This window comes from Ylistrum balloti, unplaced genomic scaffold (assembly GCF_031769215.1).
Source record: "Ylistrum balloti isolate Yb309-2 unplaced genomic scaffold, AGI_CSIRO_Ybal_v1 Utg371412, whole genome shotgun sequence".
NCBI classification, from domain to species: domain Eukaryota; kingdom Metazoa; phylum Mollusca; class Bivalvia; order Pectinida; family Pectinidae; genus Ylistrum; species Ylistrum balloti.
Window position 1 is genome coordinate 288,523 of NW_026782742.1, and position 18,254 is coordinate 306,776.

Sequence of the window (18,254 nt, forward strand, 5' to 3'; positions counted from 1 at the left end):
TCATCCATGTTTTACAGACGTTACACACAGATAAGTAAACATGAACGGGGTATTGCGTTGTGTAGCCTCATTTCTTCTACTTTTCGGTAAGTATAAAAAAATGAATATATTTACAAATAATCATTTCTTGTATTATATATTCATTGATGCTAATCATAAGCTTGATATTACATGAATATTAGTAAATATATGATTTCTATAATACCAATTTATTACAACCAGACAAAAGCTAACAATTTCATCAGTAATTTTCGAAATGAAATTCTGTTAAGATATTGACAAATATTACTGCATTATTTTTTACATTCTGAGATAAAATTCAATTCATTTATTCTAAAACTTATATCTATATAGATGGTTTTTGTTGTTTCCAGTGAGAACGAGTAAGGGGGTCTGTAGGAGGGGGAAAAGTTTCAGTTATTTTATTTACCGAAAGCTGTAAGACCTTTAGTTATATAACCTTACGAAGTCCTTACAAAATTGATAATACAACGATATATGTCTTCATGTCTTTTTACGTCCGGTCAGGGAATGGTGTCAACACGGACATGAATAAATAAATGAATAAATAAATAAATAAATAAATAAGAAAGAATATTTCGGTATTCATAATTACGTCGTTCCTTAATTGATGATAGAATTAAATATCAATAATTTATCTTTTTAAGTCTGATTTGATCTTTGTTCTGAAAATGTAGACACCTTTAAAGTTAGAATGAATCTGTTTGTTTAGTAGCATGTTGTGTGGAGGCGAGTCCCGCACCTACGTCAGACGCCGCCCAATGTTCTCTGACCATCTGGAGCCAAAATACGTTCGACAACGTAACAAAGACAAAAATAAACGTTCGAGAAGGAGATACGGTCTCGCTCTCCTGTGAGTACCGTTGTCCAGGGGCCGAAGAGAACCCGCCCCCCATAGAATGGTTAGGACCTAGATACACCAGGATAAGGTCAGAAAAGGGCAGGTAAATATCCCTCCTCCTCCTCCTCCTCCTCCTCCTCCTCCTCCTCCTCCTTTCCTCCTCCTCCTCCCCCTCTTTATTCTTTTACATAGAAACCATCAATCATCGTCATGATGATGATGATGATGATCATCATCAAGTTAAAGTGATCTTTCTGTGTGATTTAATAAGCTATTTGTCGTGGCCTGGCAGAATTGACAACAATGACACACACGCACATGCACACACACACCCTCACACACACCCTCTCTCTCACACACACACACACACACACACACACACACACACACACACACACACACACACACACACACACACACACACACACACACACACACACACACACACACACACACACACACACACACACACACACACACACACACACACACACACACACACACACACACACACACACACACACACACACACACACACACACACACACACACACACACACACACACACACACACACACACACACACACACACACACACACACACACACACACACACACACACACACACACAGATCTACTTTACTTTTATCATCATTATAATTTTAGGATATATGTGGACCCTGGAGTGAGTCCATGGATAAAATTACTGCACGTCCAGTCGGCTAGTGCCGATAATATCGGAGTCTACACTTGTCACGTGAGGGGAAGTCAATCCGTGCACGTGGACCTTGACTTAGGTATGTAAAGGGCGGGGAAACCCACCGCACTACACATGGTCTTAAATAATTCAATGAATGTATTTACATTCAAATAGTAGGAAGAACCAGACTCCTGCATGCGCTTGTCCGCGTGTGTAATATTTTGCAATTGTTGTGGGTAATCGGTTTGCACAGTTCTAGCTTTTATTTGTATGACGTCATCATAAGAATGACATATTGAGTGTAATTAAGATGCGAAAGCATTTTGAAGGAAGAGAGAGAACATATGGAATTCACTTGTGGAATGATTCATATGTTTATACTGTATGAATTTTGATTTGTGATATTTAATTTAGCATATCTTAAAACGTCAAACAATTATCTATTTTGAAAGAGATAGTGGTATATATACTAGCGGAAAAAAGAAATTGTGCATGGGTATAATATGCTATAACTTAGGAGTTATATCAGAAATCGCCATAAAGGTTTCAACAGTTTTTTTTCTGACCTTTATATTTAACGTCAGCTCAATTGATATGGTTATTGCATCAGCAGCGACTTGGATAGAGATCAGTTTTCACAGACGTTCTCTAAACAATGTTCAGCTCATCAATACCCTGTATATCCACCATTGGAATCGATGTATGCTTGACAACGATGCCTCATTGATACGACAAGTGTTCTGAAAAATGCCTGGGGAATACCGTTCCATATTCTCACAAGCGCACGTGACAGGTCAGGTAACGTCAACGGCTGACTATGAAGGCGACGTAAGCGACGCTGCATCTCATCCCACACGTGTTCTATAGGTGACCGTTCCGGTGACATTGCAGGCCAGCACAGCACAGTCACATTGTTCTAGGTCAAGAAGTTGGTGACGGTCCGCGCGACTTACGGACTATCGTCATCCTGTTGCAGCGTGGCGTTACGTTGCTGCACAAATAGAAGGACGCGAGGCCGGATGGTTTCTAATGTCTGTAAGAGTGCTGTCCACAACCACAAGAGTTGTTCTGCCATGTAATGAGATGCCACCCACATCATGACACTACATCTGCCAAATGGACGTCGCTGAATTAAAAGACTGTCATGGAAACGTTCACCAACACGGCGGTACACTCTGGAACAACCGTTGCTGTTGTCGAGATGAAATCTGGACTCATTCGTGAAAAGAACACGCGGCCAGTCCTGCCACGTGAAGTGTATGTGTCGTCTACTCCAGGCTAAACGTGCTACACGATGACGTTGCTGGAGAACAGGGCGTATGTCAGGACGTCGTGGACGTATGCCTGGTTCAAACAATCGATTACATACCGTTTGGGGACTCATTCTTCTAAGGCTATGAATACTTCTAGCCGTCAAAGAAGTTCTGAGTCGTTCACGGAGATGAACGAGCCGGAAATACGTATCCTGGGGATTAGATGTTACACACGTTACACGTGTTAGTCTTGAGCGAGGTCGGTCTCTGGTGGACCCAAACTGTCGGTACCGTCTCCACAGGGCGTTTACAGTATTTCGGTACACACCAAATTGTCTGGCAATGTCAGTATTACGCACACCAGCTTCGATCATGCCTACGGCACGGCATCTGCCAATTTCATTCAACCTTGGCATGCCGTATTAAAGACGTTTTTCAAAATCACGCTGCTTTTGAGTGTTACACTATGTTTTTACACTGGTTTAGGCGACAAAAGTGTTTCCGATTGGCTGCTGGCCGAAAAAGAACGTGAAAACGAAGACGTGGGCCAAACAGACAAACTACCCGTGCAAATCATGCACTCATCAGTGTTAATGACGGAGAGGCATACACAACTTCAATGTTTTAAGTTTCAACCTTTCACTGATAAAATTGAGCTATACATCAACATTTTACACATGCACATTTTTTTCCGTTAGTATATTTTAAATGCCCGGAAGAGGTATTGATTATACATATCAGATTCGGTCTGTCTGGATAGCTTAGTTTCTTCTTAAAACGGAACTTGTCCATCAAGGCATTTTAGCTTATCTGTCACTTAAAGAGGCCAGTTAATAAAAAGTAAGTATTAACGGAAAGGGAGAGAGGAACAAGATAACGATGAATGACATTGGATCTAGAATTACTGTGACGATAGTGAAGGAGTGTTTTTTCTGCTTAATTTTGGTCTGTAATGCTGCTCGGTATCTTAGAGAACAATAGATAACTCTTCAGGACAATGTGAAGGCTGGAAGTTGTTTATATATCAAAATTCTCTTTGTTTTTTTCAGAGGTGCAGGCCGAGGAATTCACTAACCTAGATCTAACCAGAGGGGAAGCTAGACCATTCGGTGATAGGTTTTACAAGTAGTTCCCACGTCGTATCGTTATATATATATATATATATATATATATATATATATATAGACATATTTGTTTTATCGTATCTTATCTTATCAGATTTAACACATGTACCGTTAAGTGGTAAACTTGAAAATATTCAGTAAGATTTTAATTTTCACTCAAGTAACACGTGCATACATCAAATATACATTTATGTGTGAAATAGGTCAATGTAAGGTCGATAACTCTGTTTATTCTATTGGGTAGTCAACTATATACAATGTAGATACATGTAATTCTAATTAATTTCAAATCAGAATAGCAAAGGCAAACAGACGTTTTTTAAATAAAACTATTATCATCAAAGTCTTTCACCACTGTTTATCATTATTATTATTATTGATATTGTTATTATTGACACCAGACACCCATTTTTGTAAGAATACACCCCTATGACACTTGGCGTTTAATGGTACATGTATAATGTTGGCTAGGCTGTCGGGAGGGCTAGGTCAATACATACCAATATTTGTGATTACTTTATACTATATACTTTACCACTAAATCCGGTGAAGGAATGGATGAAAAATAGCCAATTTGTTTCGCGTGCCAACCATGTGACGCATGCAAAATAGGACCTCGTGTTTCACTGTTTTAAGAGTTTCCATCCTTGGTTGGGAACAACAACAATTTGGATAGTTCTCGACTTAATTTTCTGAACTACTCTTAATACGAACAAACATCTTAGAATGAGGGAATTTCAGATACAATTTCCCTTGCATTTTCTACATATATCTTGTCAGAAAATTTTCATCTATATTTGCAAGACATATTACTCTAATGCGATGTGTTGTTTGTATCCTTCAGCAGTCGTTTGCTGTTTGTTAATTTGATGTGTTAACCGCCTATTGAACAGCCGGGGTCCTTTGGAGGCATAACCTTCTTGTAGTGGCGAGTGGTTACATGTAACTGAACAACATACGGAAGCCCCGTCACATGTTGTCTAAGTTAATGTGCCTGGTAACACTGCAATCCACGGGAGCGTTTCTATCATTTCTTGTTGAATATAGTCTTGCATTAGGCGGGCTCTCAGTGGTTAGGTATTGTCGTCCATGACGATAGTCCTATTTGCCAATGGATGGGCATTGAAATGTGGAACAACTGAAGATCGGGAAATCTGATAATTGTACTTTTTAATATTTCAGTGAAGGACTAGCAAGTGAAGCTTATGACATAGGGAGAATCATCCCGAAACAGTTACACCACAAACAACCAAATGGTGCTGTTCCTAGAATGGAATTCTAATCATTTGCTTTATTTTGGGTCTCAAAACACGGTTTTTAAACAACATTCATAACTTATCATAAAAAATCTACTTTCTTTAAAGATTACAACAAATTTGTAAATGTATATTGTGTATTGAGAATGATGAAGGAGACGACGATTAAAAAAACATCCAAATGCAATTTCTCTCATATATAATTATATATTTATTTCATAAAGATTTCAGCCACATTGTACACGTATTTGCATATTGGACATAAAAAAAGTATTTCATGAAACGGAATCAGCATTTCTGTTATATACAATACATATTTATTTCACAAAGATTTCGATAGAAAAATAAAAAGAACAACCATTGTACGTGTTTTTGCATATGAGTATACATATAAACACAGTCTTTGTGGAATGAAATGAACAGTCTTAAAACAAACGTTATTCGGGAGTTGTAAAAAAGATCAGTTTCGCAAGAAGAATTGGCACAAAGGACCAAATAGCATTCATTGGCCGAATCTCCGTTGAGCACGACTTATCGAAGAAAACCGGCTAATTCTATCGTTTAGAAGTAACATTCGGAGGCAGTCTAAATGACCGACAAGTTCGGCTGAATTCTACAGTTCTGAAGAAACCTAATTAGTTATCCGGATTTAAATCTTAACCTCGTTATGTTGAGATATATTTTGCTTCGTTTATCCGAATTCATTTGCGATATAAAGAAGATCATGTATACCAAGATTTCTTTCGATATGGCAGGTCTTAAATCACTAATTTATGTTTTTCTTTTCAGAAATTTCAGAAACAATTTCAGAAAAGGAATTCTTTTCAGATAAAGAAATAATTAAAATGTCGGATAAATTTGAATATACTCGTGATAAAGACATTTTTTTTGCAATTTGGAAAATTTGGAAACTCAAGAATCAGACTCTCCGTTATCCAGATTATATTATAAAACATTGATTATTATGTACTTGGAATCCGGATACATACGAGATAAACATTGTATTGTCCCCAATCTCAACCCCAAATCCTTATGCCACAATATAAAAAATACATCCTCCCGCTCAGAAATTCCTGCATTGTTTCATACTTGCAATTCAAAATAGAAGCAATTATTCCACAGGACCAGTTCGTTCCTGTACATGAGAAATGAGATCGAAATGTAAATATTGACTTGTGTTTGAGTGATAATTTGCTGTAGTGGTTCGCGGAAGTTTATGAGTTTTAGCGTTTTATATGATAATGAAATATGTCCTTTATGGAGAATACAAAACATCGACGCCAATCGGACACAGTCGGCTTTCCTCAAACGAGAGCATGCTATTCCTTTTACGGAAAGTGCCGACAATTCCCGATAGTGACAAGGAAGTCTCGTCGTTATGTAATTTTCATTATTTCTCTCACAACTCCTGCATACTAGCAAAAACACATCATACATTCATAACTTTGAATCCAGACATCCCGTGAACATTATGAATATGAAAATGTATTGATTTTAAAATGATTTGCATAGTTTATATATACATGAAACAGTAGTTGACAATATCGGATCATATTCTTGTCGGAGGTGATGACGTCGTCGAATGCACGTGCGGTGATCTTCTGTTCAGCTGTTCCCTGGCGTATCGATCTCTGCTCTCGGTTGTGAACCTGTGTAAGTAGTCCCTCGCGTAAGATTCGAAGTGTTTTCGTTGTGAAATGTCACTGAGAGTTTGTTTGACTGACGAAAGCGGAGGAATTTCACCTATAACAAAGAAACAAATACATAGGGTTTGTTTATAAACTATAAGATTAATTCCAAAGCTCTAAACTACATCGTGAGTGTAAACTGCAACTGTGAACGAATGAAACAGCAATTAAAAAAAAGATACCACGACATTTTAGACTGTTAACAGTCGTTAATACAAACCTGTAAACGGTGACGTAGCTTCCGGTAAAAAGGTGGGAAGTGGCAAAACTGGCGGAAGGTTTAGAGGTAGACGAGGTAACCATGGAAACATGCTGCTCCGGACGGAAGTGAAAGCTGACGGACTGTAACTGACTGGAGAGAATGCGGGTGGTGTCACGTGGTATGGTTCAAGGCGGTGTCTCCAAACATCAAACATGCGTACTATATTCTTTTCCTGTTTCCTCCATTTCGCTCTACGATTTTGGAACCAAACCTGTAAATCACACGAAAGGAATATTAATACTTGAAACAAAACAATATTAGTTCTTTTCCTTAAAAGTTATATCAAAATGTCACATATTTACCACTCTTCAGAGCCATTTGTATCATGTTTCAGGACGAACTTGTCTACATCACTGAGCCAAATTATCAAAGGAATTGGCCAGGAACTGGGACATCCTTTAGCGTTGGTGGGACGGGGTGAATGGGTATTAATGACAGTTAGATGTATCACTTTTTATCAAAACGTCACCGTGTTGGGCTTCATGGTGTTTCACCATTTTATATGTAAGTGTCTGTTAATGATCTTTTGTTAATCACATGTTGAGATATTAGAAAATAGAATGTTGTGAACGGCACTGTGAACTTCTTGTAGCAATTTTATTGTATAATTCTACTGGAAATTGTGACCAAGGGGAGACCACTCGGTAATTTACAAGATGATGTATAATAATATATCAGTTGAACTCCCCAGATATACCCATCGAAGCTTGAATTCTGAAAAATCTTTATAAAAAGTCTAAGGCTGTCAATTATATCATTTTGTGCAGATTTAGAGTCATATTTCATATCAGGTACAAGTCATAGTTCCTATGATAAAAACTAACATACCATTTCAAAGTGGCAAGTGTTTCATCTCTCGGAATAAAATTATAATATTGCAAATATTTTGTAACTTTGCCAAGCGACTAATCCAAATCAAATTACATCAAGCAAAAACATGTTGGTTTCGAATTAAAATTTAAATGTGCGAATTAAGATTACAATTTTGTTTTAATTATCCTTAATTTAAAAAGTTATAATTATTCCATTGTGAAAATTACTTTTCAAAATTTAAGTTTCTAAACTTTAATTGAAAGCAGGAATAATAAATAGAGAAAAGGTTTTGCTTCGATTTAACAAAATCTGTTTTAATACCTTTATCCTAATCACCGTATTTAATTCTTCGTTTGTTATAATCTTAATACTTTCCCTGAATAACAAACCTGCTCTTCGGTGTTATAAAAAGCGCCCTCGATTTCAAAAAGGACAATTTTAACAAAATGAGTATCTCATCTGGATTAAAAATCATGTTTTATATCTTTAATCTCAATTTTTACTCGTTAAATTGACACGATTTATATTAATTGAAAGTTTAGAGAAACGTAGACTAATTGGAAGATTTTGAAACAGGTATTAGGAGGACCAGCTTATATATCTAAATCTCGATATTTAAATCTGTCTCGTTCTGTGATAGGTTTATGATTTATGTATCTTTTTTTTTACAAATCTGTTAATAATTGGGGAGATTTTTAACCAGAGATTAATTCGTGACACCCTCCCGATTAGTCTTAAACGTCCTGTTTACGTCAGAAAGTCTGCACGTGCCAACCGCAGGGATAAACTCCTTATTTTTTTTTTATAAATACTTTGATAATCTCATCTTTATCAAATTGTCATTTACAATCCAGAAGACAGTATGATTCAACCGATGTGAGAATACTAACGAAAAAAACACACTGACTAATCTTAACGTTATCACTCAATCAGTGAGGTGGACGTAGGGGACAATGAAGAAGCAAGGGCGAGCACTAATTCTGGTTGTGGAAGAGATTTTCGTTGGAATTAGCACCTTGGTTTTATTCAAGAAATATCAATTTCTTAATACTATTTTAAATCTTTTCTTTCATTTGGTGATAGAATATATCTCTTGAAGTGTAATATAATCTATACGTATTTAATTCCCTGATCAAACAAATCTCCAGGCCCGAAGCAAGACTTCGGAACCTATCGGATTAGAACAGGTTGTCAAAATGACACGGACTTTATTGTGTATATTGATGGGTCATCTAAACTATCTGTTGGGTTATGTATGAAATGATATAATTATTTCTAATGTGTAATCTGTATTTAACCTCAATGTTTAACGATAAACAAATATTTGTCTTATTGTTGTCAGTCTGTGCCCCTTGTTGGTGTGATGTATAACGATTATGTAATCGACCCAACAGGAGTTATTATCAAGCATTTTAGAAAACTACGGTCTGAAAAGACGTGAAAAATATTAAATACACCCGTGACGTGTATTAACCGTCACGTGGAGAAATTAACAGAAATCAAAGATATCTCTCTCCGCATGTTCGTATTTATAGCTTCTAAGACTATCTACTTTTAAACCGTTTTCAGAAAGTGTCCTATGGATTTTCAAATACCTAAAATTAATTTATTGTTTGTTAAAAAAAACTTGACAATATCCGACTTGTTTGTAATATCGCGTGAAGGAACAAGGTAAATCAATAATATAAAAAAACAAAAATAATTAATAAGAATTTTAAAGTATGTAAATAAAATTTACAATAATAATTCGTTTTATCGTTCTTATTATGATTATTCAACTGAATATATGATTAATCGGTTTTGAGAAGTAGTTTTCCAATATGGATCTGATAAATGTGAAAATAAAAACCCTGTAAAGGAAATGCTGTAAACTATGTTTGTAATCGTGATATAATGTGTGATGTTATTAGGAACGGTGAATTATATCTTATGTCACCGGTGTGTGTATATCCCTGGTAAGTATTACAATGTATGTTGATACGCCAGGTATATACTGGTCACGTGTGTCAAACTACGTTAATAAGATATGCTAGCCTTTTGGCTGTAATTCTGAGGGCGATAATCAATCTAATTTCAAATCCGATTGGCTTGACAAATAGAAATTTATTGATATTCGATAACATATTAGCAAGTTATTATATTATACTTGTGTTAAGTAATACTTGGACGAGGTATAATATATCTAAAAAGAACCCGTGTCGAGAACAGGGACCGGAAATTCTCTTTTGTTAGAAACGATAATAATCGGTATGGACTTAATTTTAAATGTTAGTGAATCCGAATTTTTCTGCACATATTTGTCCTGATCAATATAAACTTATTCAATTCATTCATTATATTAAGCAATTTACAGTAGCCATCTAAACATATCAAATGAATAAAATACGGAAACAAGTGTTGAAACAGTTATATTAATCCGCTTCAAGATATTAACTCGTTAAATTTGACGAGGCAAGGTGTAAACAGTCTAGACTCAGCAAAAATGTGCCGGGCTAATTAGGACTGAGGAGAATTGGAAAAGAAAGGGATACGGTAGGTTGAGGAGGAGGAGGAGGAGAGAGGAGGAGGAGAAGGAGGAGAGAGGAGGAGGAGGAGGAAGAAGAAGAAGAGGAGGAGGAGGAAGGAGAGGAGTTTCCCGTCATGCCAAAAGAACAAAATTTCAGAAAATCAATGCACACAGACATAAACGGCAGAATCTGCGAGAACGTGAAAAGAATATTAGCAATATGTATTGCAAAAGTCCGGAAAATGTGGTATTATCGCCGATCGTAAATATATTTAAAAACAGACCGGATGAATATTGGCAAAATCAGGAACTCCTCTATAATTATAGATCTCAGATACATTAACAGGTAACGTCGCGTTCACTTTCATTTGAATTTTTATGTCATGTTTTTGAGTCCGATAAAGAGGATATTATAAGATCCTGTATCGGTTAATAAACTTAACTTAATACTATCCTGATTATACTGTGGCCTGATTCGCGTGTAGAACGTGTTTTCTTCGCGTGCGTATACAATGTAAAAATCGGTGCGCGTTATCAAGGCCAATAAATAGTATGAGTTTAAAAGAGGTTTCTTGTCTGTTTTTAAATAAATCAAAATATATCAATTATATTTATTTGAGCACGCAAAAATAAATGGGAAAAAATCGTAAGTGAAAATCTAAAAAATGGTGATTAAAATTACTATGGATTGAAGTTTGAAAATGAAATTGTGAAATGGATATTTCTTGTTTCTTCAAGTTTAGTTTGTGTGTTTGTTTTTGTCATCTTTTTAAATTTTATATTTCAACATGTGATGGAGTACCGGGTTAATCATAACTGTTTGTCTCTCGAAATGTCTATTCCACTTTACCGTTTAAATAAGCAAGGCCAGTATCAGTCTTTGAACACCAGCCTCCAATAAAGACGCTATCAAACTTCCAATGACGTATTCTTTATATATAATTGTATCACTATGACAACATTTATAATCATGGTATTTCATTGTCTATCATATGTCATGAAATAATTTGTTAAAGATAGTTTTCTTCCGTTGTCTGTGTAAGCGACCCGCCCCCCTCCCCACCCTGACCCCTTTCCTCATCACTACCTTTTATCCGGATATTTATCCTGTTCGACTATTATAATATGTTTCCACTTGATTAAAACATGATAACGTTAAATTGGCGGTAGCACTGATCAATATCTCATTTAAATGAGGATCCATAAGGGTGAGACACAAATCCTCATCAGAATTAAGGACAAAAACTAAACATGAAATTATATATATTCAAAATTCAAGAAGAATAGAAAATATACCTTGAAAATAGGGAAACTGATTTCAAATGTTTAAAAAAAATATCATCTTTCGGATTCAAGGTTTTAAACATTTTATTTATAATCATTATTTTCTAAATGAACAGAATTCCCTTTTCTTCCCTCATTCGTAAACCACACAATCTAATTCGCGTGGTGTATCTGTCGGGGATCACTGTCAAATTGTTTACAGTGTTTTCCAAACGAGAGTATTTTACCTCATTAGTGAAAATGTCTAATACTTCAGATCAATTTGCATTTTAATTCCACAATAGGGATATTCTTCTCGACAATTCATCCCTGTGAACCCAAAAGAGGATTAGTTAAAATTGTTTTGTCCTATTACTATGTCGGAAACTTTCCATCACTGTCCCAATTTATAAAATTATCAAGTGTGTTAGTGGCGGCTACTGGCTTCCTGCAGCGCCACCTGTGTGTCTGTATCTCCTATCAGGGGCTACTAATCTACCCCTTTGTGTCACAAAACAAGGACCGCTAATCTGTCCCTAGAGGCATAAACTTTCCAGTTGTGTTCGAGTTGCCGAAAATTCATACGTTTACAAGTTTGTATTCTATGAATTAAGTAACAAGTTTTAAAGTTGTATATGAAAAAAACCCGCAAACACGTGTTTCTTTGTTTTACCGTTATTCATGAGATTCTAAATTTTTATTATATTTTACACATACATCTGTTATATATCCTTATAATCACATTGATGAAATGGAAATTATAAATATGTTAACTGACTTAATCCGCCTACAAATACTTTAATGATAACGATATGTCATACTGTTTATGGTAACCCCGACTCTTATCCATAATTCTTTTGAGTGTGAAACTGATTTCCAAAAAAAAAAAAAAAAAAATCAAAAACTTCTGTAAGGGACAAAACATCAACCATACAATGGTATCCTTTGTAATATCATCATTACCGAATTACAATAAGTTCACCAAACGAAGTAGAGAACGCGTTGCTTTTTCAGTATTCTTCCAGAAGTTTCTGGCACTTTTCTTGAAAATATATCTGTCGAATTCGAAAGAAACTTTACATGAGAAGAGAGGATCATGTGTCGCTTTATTATTTTTGTTTCTTTTCTTTCTCTTTTATAATTATCATTTTTTTCTCATGGTCATCAAGATGCCAGAATGTTGAGCTGATTAAAACATAATTGGTTATAACCGAAAAACCGTTCGAATTGCAATCCGGCGATGTGTACATCACTGGTTGTGTGTGCGTGTACTGTAAACCAATATATTTTAGTGGGCTCAAATTTCGTGGTTTTTTATCTTTATTTTTTTTTCAACACTTGATTTTGTGGATTGCTAAATAAACCTACTTATACATAATCTTGGACTAAGAGTACCTATGAAATCAAACAAATCCCCACGAAAATTAATGTTTATACAGTATATGAAGTGCAATGACGCTGTCGTGTTGTTGATGTGTATTGTGAAGGAGAATGCTTCAAAACGTTGATACAACCTGTGCCAATCCTCCTGATTAAATTTTGGAAGCAAAATATGTTTACACTCAACAATTTAAAAATGCTCAAGAACGACAACTCTAGTAATTAATGATGAGGACAAATATACCATGTTATTGTGTGTTATTATAAATTGATTTTATCCTTACAATATCTATACGGTTCTTTATAACAAGAATTTTTTAACGAACCTGGACTCTGGCCTCTGTCAGTTCTACTTTCTCGGCGATCTGTTCTCGGAGCGTACAATCCGGATAGTGAGTATGTGTGAACACCGCTTCTAGCTCCCGGAGCTGGTCCGCCGTAAATGTCGTCCGGTTTCGTCTCTGCTTTTTCAAAGAAGCAGATAAATCGTCATCTGCATCCCCATCACAGTCAACCTCATTATCATATCCTGAATAAAATAAATGTTGATTTAACCTCATCTCCCTCCATTATATTTTCTACAAAAATATACTGAAACATTTATTGTTTAATATGCACACATTATTTTAACCAGAAACACCTACGAATGATACAATAATGCATGATAATGAGGATTCGGCGAAAAGTACAAATATGTTATTATCACATTTGTTTTCCAGTAAATTCGACCATATTTATTTTTTTTACAATTTCCGCATTAGTGAAATACACCCCCAGAACGTTTTTCATTGGCTAAGCCAGCCAAAAATCGATTGTGATGTCATAATACGGACTGAATAACATGGATTCGAAATGTTGCTACCTTATTTGTCTTGAACATTTTTTTACTTTAGAATCTGTCAGTATGTAACTTTGCTGAGTTATGTGATGAAAAATGTGTCTTAATATATTTGTTTTAATTTAATAAGAGATTTTCTGAAATTTGTCTTCCATTTTTAGCTTGCCAAAGCTCGAAAAATAAAAGTTCTAGACTTCCTTGATTTAAACATATTTATTGCCCCAAAATTGAGCAGAGGATTAGGCACAAGTTATTTCAACTTATGACCGCCTTTTACTCTAATACAATACATGATAAATATTTACATGATAACATTAACAAGGCATACATAATATATTCAACATTTAGTACATTTTACTTAAAATCTGTTGCTGGATTTGATAAAAATTTGCACGTGTCTGAATACTTCTGTATTTGTGGTTAGGGACAGATTTTCATTTCCAAATAAAAATAGATGTAAATTCACTTGATCTAAGTTCAACATGTTTATACTTTGAAAAAATGATATTCTTACCCTATCATAAAGCTTACATTCCAGGAAAAAGTGCGCAAAAAAGACTTCCTTCATAAAAATTCATATAAAAAACTCATTTAATGTCATATATATATATCTTTTGAAATCGACGTTATCAGCTCCTTTTTACACTATTAAAACATGATTTTATTAAAAAATATATATAAAAATAGAATTTGTGAGAACTTAATTTCATTAAGAGAAAAGGAAAAAGATGAAGAAAAAATAATTCCTGGGTTGAAAACAAGGCGGTTTAAGTTGTATCATGTTCCATCAATGTATAATGAAGTAATATCATTTTAATGTATCCGGGGTTTTGAAAAAAAAAAAAAAAACATTTCGTCTAAGGCGATTTAATCATTACACAAGTCTGTGGTACTATACTTTATGAAGTTGCTGTTCAAAATGAATTTAGAAAAAAAATTCATAAAAATACAAATGATGAAGTATTTGTTCATCAATTTCCGTATAATGTGATCGACTTTAATATATAAGATATTGTAAATCTTTTCATAAATTATAAATAAAAAATAAAGATATTTACAGCGAAACGCGGTATCAAATAACCACAATATCAAAATCATAAATAATTCTGCTTTTCGTTTTACGATGAAATTATAGACATTTATCTTTAAAAAAGGAAGAAAAAGAAACAAGAAAATTTTATGAAATTAATATTCCATCCTCAGTCACACTTAGTATGAACCGTTATCTGGTTGTCCTCGACACACAGACTGTTTCCGCAGAGCTCTCTATTACAGAAAGATAGCGTATAAATTACGATATCAAAAGTTCTGATCATTAAAATATATTGCATGTCCATAGTTTCAACGTGTCAAAGTTTTACAAATTATCACTTGTTAAAGTTGATAAATTCTGAGTGAAAAAAAGAATGTTTCAACTGGTATATAAAACAATCTCGTCAACTCATTCAGAATATACACACATTTAGAAAAATCGACACGATTATATCAATTTGTTTTAGATATGTGTATTTAAAGTTATTGAATTTTCAAGGTTTTTGGTTGAAAACCAGTGAAATTTAACATTTTGTAGCACATGTAAATTATCAAAACTGATTAACATTGTCTAGATCAATTTGATTTATAAAATTTACATAATTTTGTATCAATATAGAGTAAATATAGAAATTATGCATAAATATTAAAATTTTATTTTCGTTTTGACATGAAAATTCTCAAAGCTTTATTACATTAATCCAATGTACATTCTTAGTTGCGTTATAATTTCATACATTTCTTCAGTGCTGAATTTTCCGCGAACATTGTGTTACAAAGTTTACATACAATTGAAGGAAATGAAAATACATAGTCTATTAATTAGTTTCACTGATATAAAATCTCCGTCACAGTTGCCAGAATGCAACTGAAATTATTAAAGTTACAATGCATTGTTTGCATATAGTTAATCTGTAAAGTTTCTATTACATTCTTTCAAAGAATATCTTCATTACAATTACCACGACTGTACTATTATTTTGAAAACTCGAGTCTTGTCCACAAGCAAATCGATTACTTATTAAAATATCCACAAGGCATTTGAAAACATCCATGAATATTTTTTGGTATATAAACCATTGGAAATATTAGTAAGTTTTGCGAACTTTTAGATGATCTTGACTTTATTCTAATTGGATGCGTACATTAACAATATATGATTTAGTAGAACAACAATTCCAAGCAAATATTTTAAACAAAATAAAAAAAATATACATTAAATATTGGTTGTTTAGACCCAAAATTCAAGACATGACGTGAGGGTATATTAAGAAATGTTAAAGTTTGATTTTGTCATATAAAACAATGTTAATATTTACCTCTGTCTGAGGAATCGTTGTCATTGTCATCCACCACATCTATTTCTTCATCGTCCGAACCTTGTTCTCTCTTCCTGGAAACTTGTCCTAGTCTACAGATGGTTTCTGGATCGGGTTTGTACGTCAGATCTTCAGCGTCGCTATAGTCCTTCTCACTCATTTTCAATTAATTTTATATAAACTAACTTTTAATATTATAATAAAATAGTTCGATATTGAATAAATTATTACATCTATAATACAGTAATTTCCAGAAATGTTTTTCCACTTGGAATATTTTTTTAATGTCCTGTTCTTCACATTCCTAAAACAGTTGCAATCCTCATTCTTTAGAATTTGTTTTCAAAACAATTATTGTAATGGTTTCCGTTCAGAGCAAAAACAATCCAGATTTCAAACTTTGTAAAATTCCATTTTTAGAATGGTGTAGTTTGTTCTAGTACTTCAAAGTTCCAATTTCGACTCCAGATTTCTTGAAAAGGCTTGCTTCTGATCGACAAGATGTGTAGTTTGCGCCCGTAAATGAGACGAAGATACTTGTGGACTATCTGTTACACTGTCTTAATTACCCTCTAATACCCCAGTATTTCTCTAGTTAACTTTATCCTTCATGTCTGTATTGTCCAAGGCGAACGAGATATTCCACTTCAAGTGAAAGGCTAAAGAGTATATTGAGACGAACAATAGACACATCCCTGTAGGGGCGCGAAATCCTCTAAGCAGGATTAGACGCGAGAATCGTACATGATCCGCCCCCTTAATCCGATCGCTTCCACGCTTTTTATTATGAAATCATTCCCTAGTTAAAGAGTAAATGAGAAAGTTTCGCGCATCTTTATTGTTTGTATATCAATAACGTGTTTATTTGCCTCACGTTTAAAACAACGTCAGGGAACTAAGATCTTGAACACGCTAACAAAAATGTGTAAGGTTCTCGCCTCTTGTTCTTAACTCGACTAAACAAAGCTAGCCTTTATGAATGAATCCCTCCATTACTACATCACTCCTTGAGCTGTGTCAATATAAAGTATATCGTCAATGTGTACCTTATCCTCCTTTTCTACTTACAACCTCCAGAACAAAAAACATCGATTTCCCAACATCACTTCACTATCATCGCTACACATCATTAACAATCCCTCCCAGAATAAAAACCTTAGGCGTATTCGTCACATGCTAATCTCTCCCAGCCTCACTAGACATTAATAACCCTCCCTCCCAGCAATAAAACAGTCACACTACATACATCATCCCTACCCTCAATCTCACACTAACAATCGTCCCTCCCAAAATATCACATACACCACTACATACACCATCCCTACCCTCAATCTCACACTAACAATCGTCCCTATCAAAACATCACATACACCACTACATACACCATCCCTACCCTCAATCTCACACTAACAATCGTCCCTATCAAAACATTACATACACCATTACATACACCATCCCTACCCTCAATCTCACACTGACAATCGTCCCTCCCAAAACATTACATACACCACTACATACACCATCCCTACCCTCAATCTCATACTACATGTAACAATCATCCCTCTTAAAACATCAAATACACCACTACATACACCATCCCTACCCTCAATCTCACACTAACAATCGTCCCTATCAAAACATCACATAACCCCACTACATACACCATCCCTACCCTCAATCTCACACTAACAATCGTCCCTATCAAAACATCACATACACCACCACATACACCATCCCTACCCTCAATCTCACACTAACAATCGTCCCTATCAAAACATTACATAACCCCACTACATATCTATCCCTACCCTCAATCTCACACTAACAATCGTCCCTATCAAAACATCACATACACCACTACATACACCATCCCTACCCTCAATCTAACACTAACAATCGTCCTTCCCTAAACATCACATAACCCCACTACATACACTATCCCTACCCTCAATCTCACA

The 18,254-nt window shown here is 34.8% G+C and overlaps 2 protein-coding genes across 3 annotated transcripts; one reads left to right on the forward strand and one right to left on the reverse strand.

The window, feature by feature from the left end:
• LOC132562418 (uncharacterized) lies at positions 1 to 4,285 on the forward strand. 2 transcript variants are annotated; one of them, XM_060227160.1, is made up of 4 exons: positions 1 to 86; positions 734 to 965; positions 1,529 to 1,659; positions 3,865 to 4,285. In XM_060227160.1, exons 1-4 carry the CDS (start codon positions 41 to 43, stop codon positions 3,942 to 3,944), a joined length of 489 nt encoding a protein of 162 aa, XP_060083143.1. In that variant the 5' UTR covers positions 1 to 40; the 3' UTR covers positions 3,945 to 4,285. The 2 variants fall into 2 exon arrangements, with proteins under 2 accessions (XP_060083143.1, XP_060083144.1); XM_060227161.1 differs by having other exon boundaries at positions 10 to 86; positions 737 to 965.
• Positions 4,286 to 6,744: 2,459 nt separating this feature from the next.
• LOC132562424 (paired box protein Pax-6-like) lies at positions 6,745 to 16,456 on the reverse strand. Its single transcript, XM_060227166.1, has 4 exons — positions 16,297 to 16,456; positions 13,434 to 13,636; positions 7,104 to 7,356; positions 6,745 to 6,938 (listed from the first exon to the last, which is right to left on the reverse strand). Exons 1-4 carry the CDS (start codon positions 16,454 to 16,456, stop codon positions 6,745 to 6,747), a joined length of 810 nt encoding a protein of 269 aa, XP_060083149.1.
• Between the last annotated feature and the right edge of the window lie 1,798 nt (positions 16,457 to 18,254).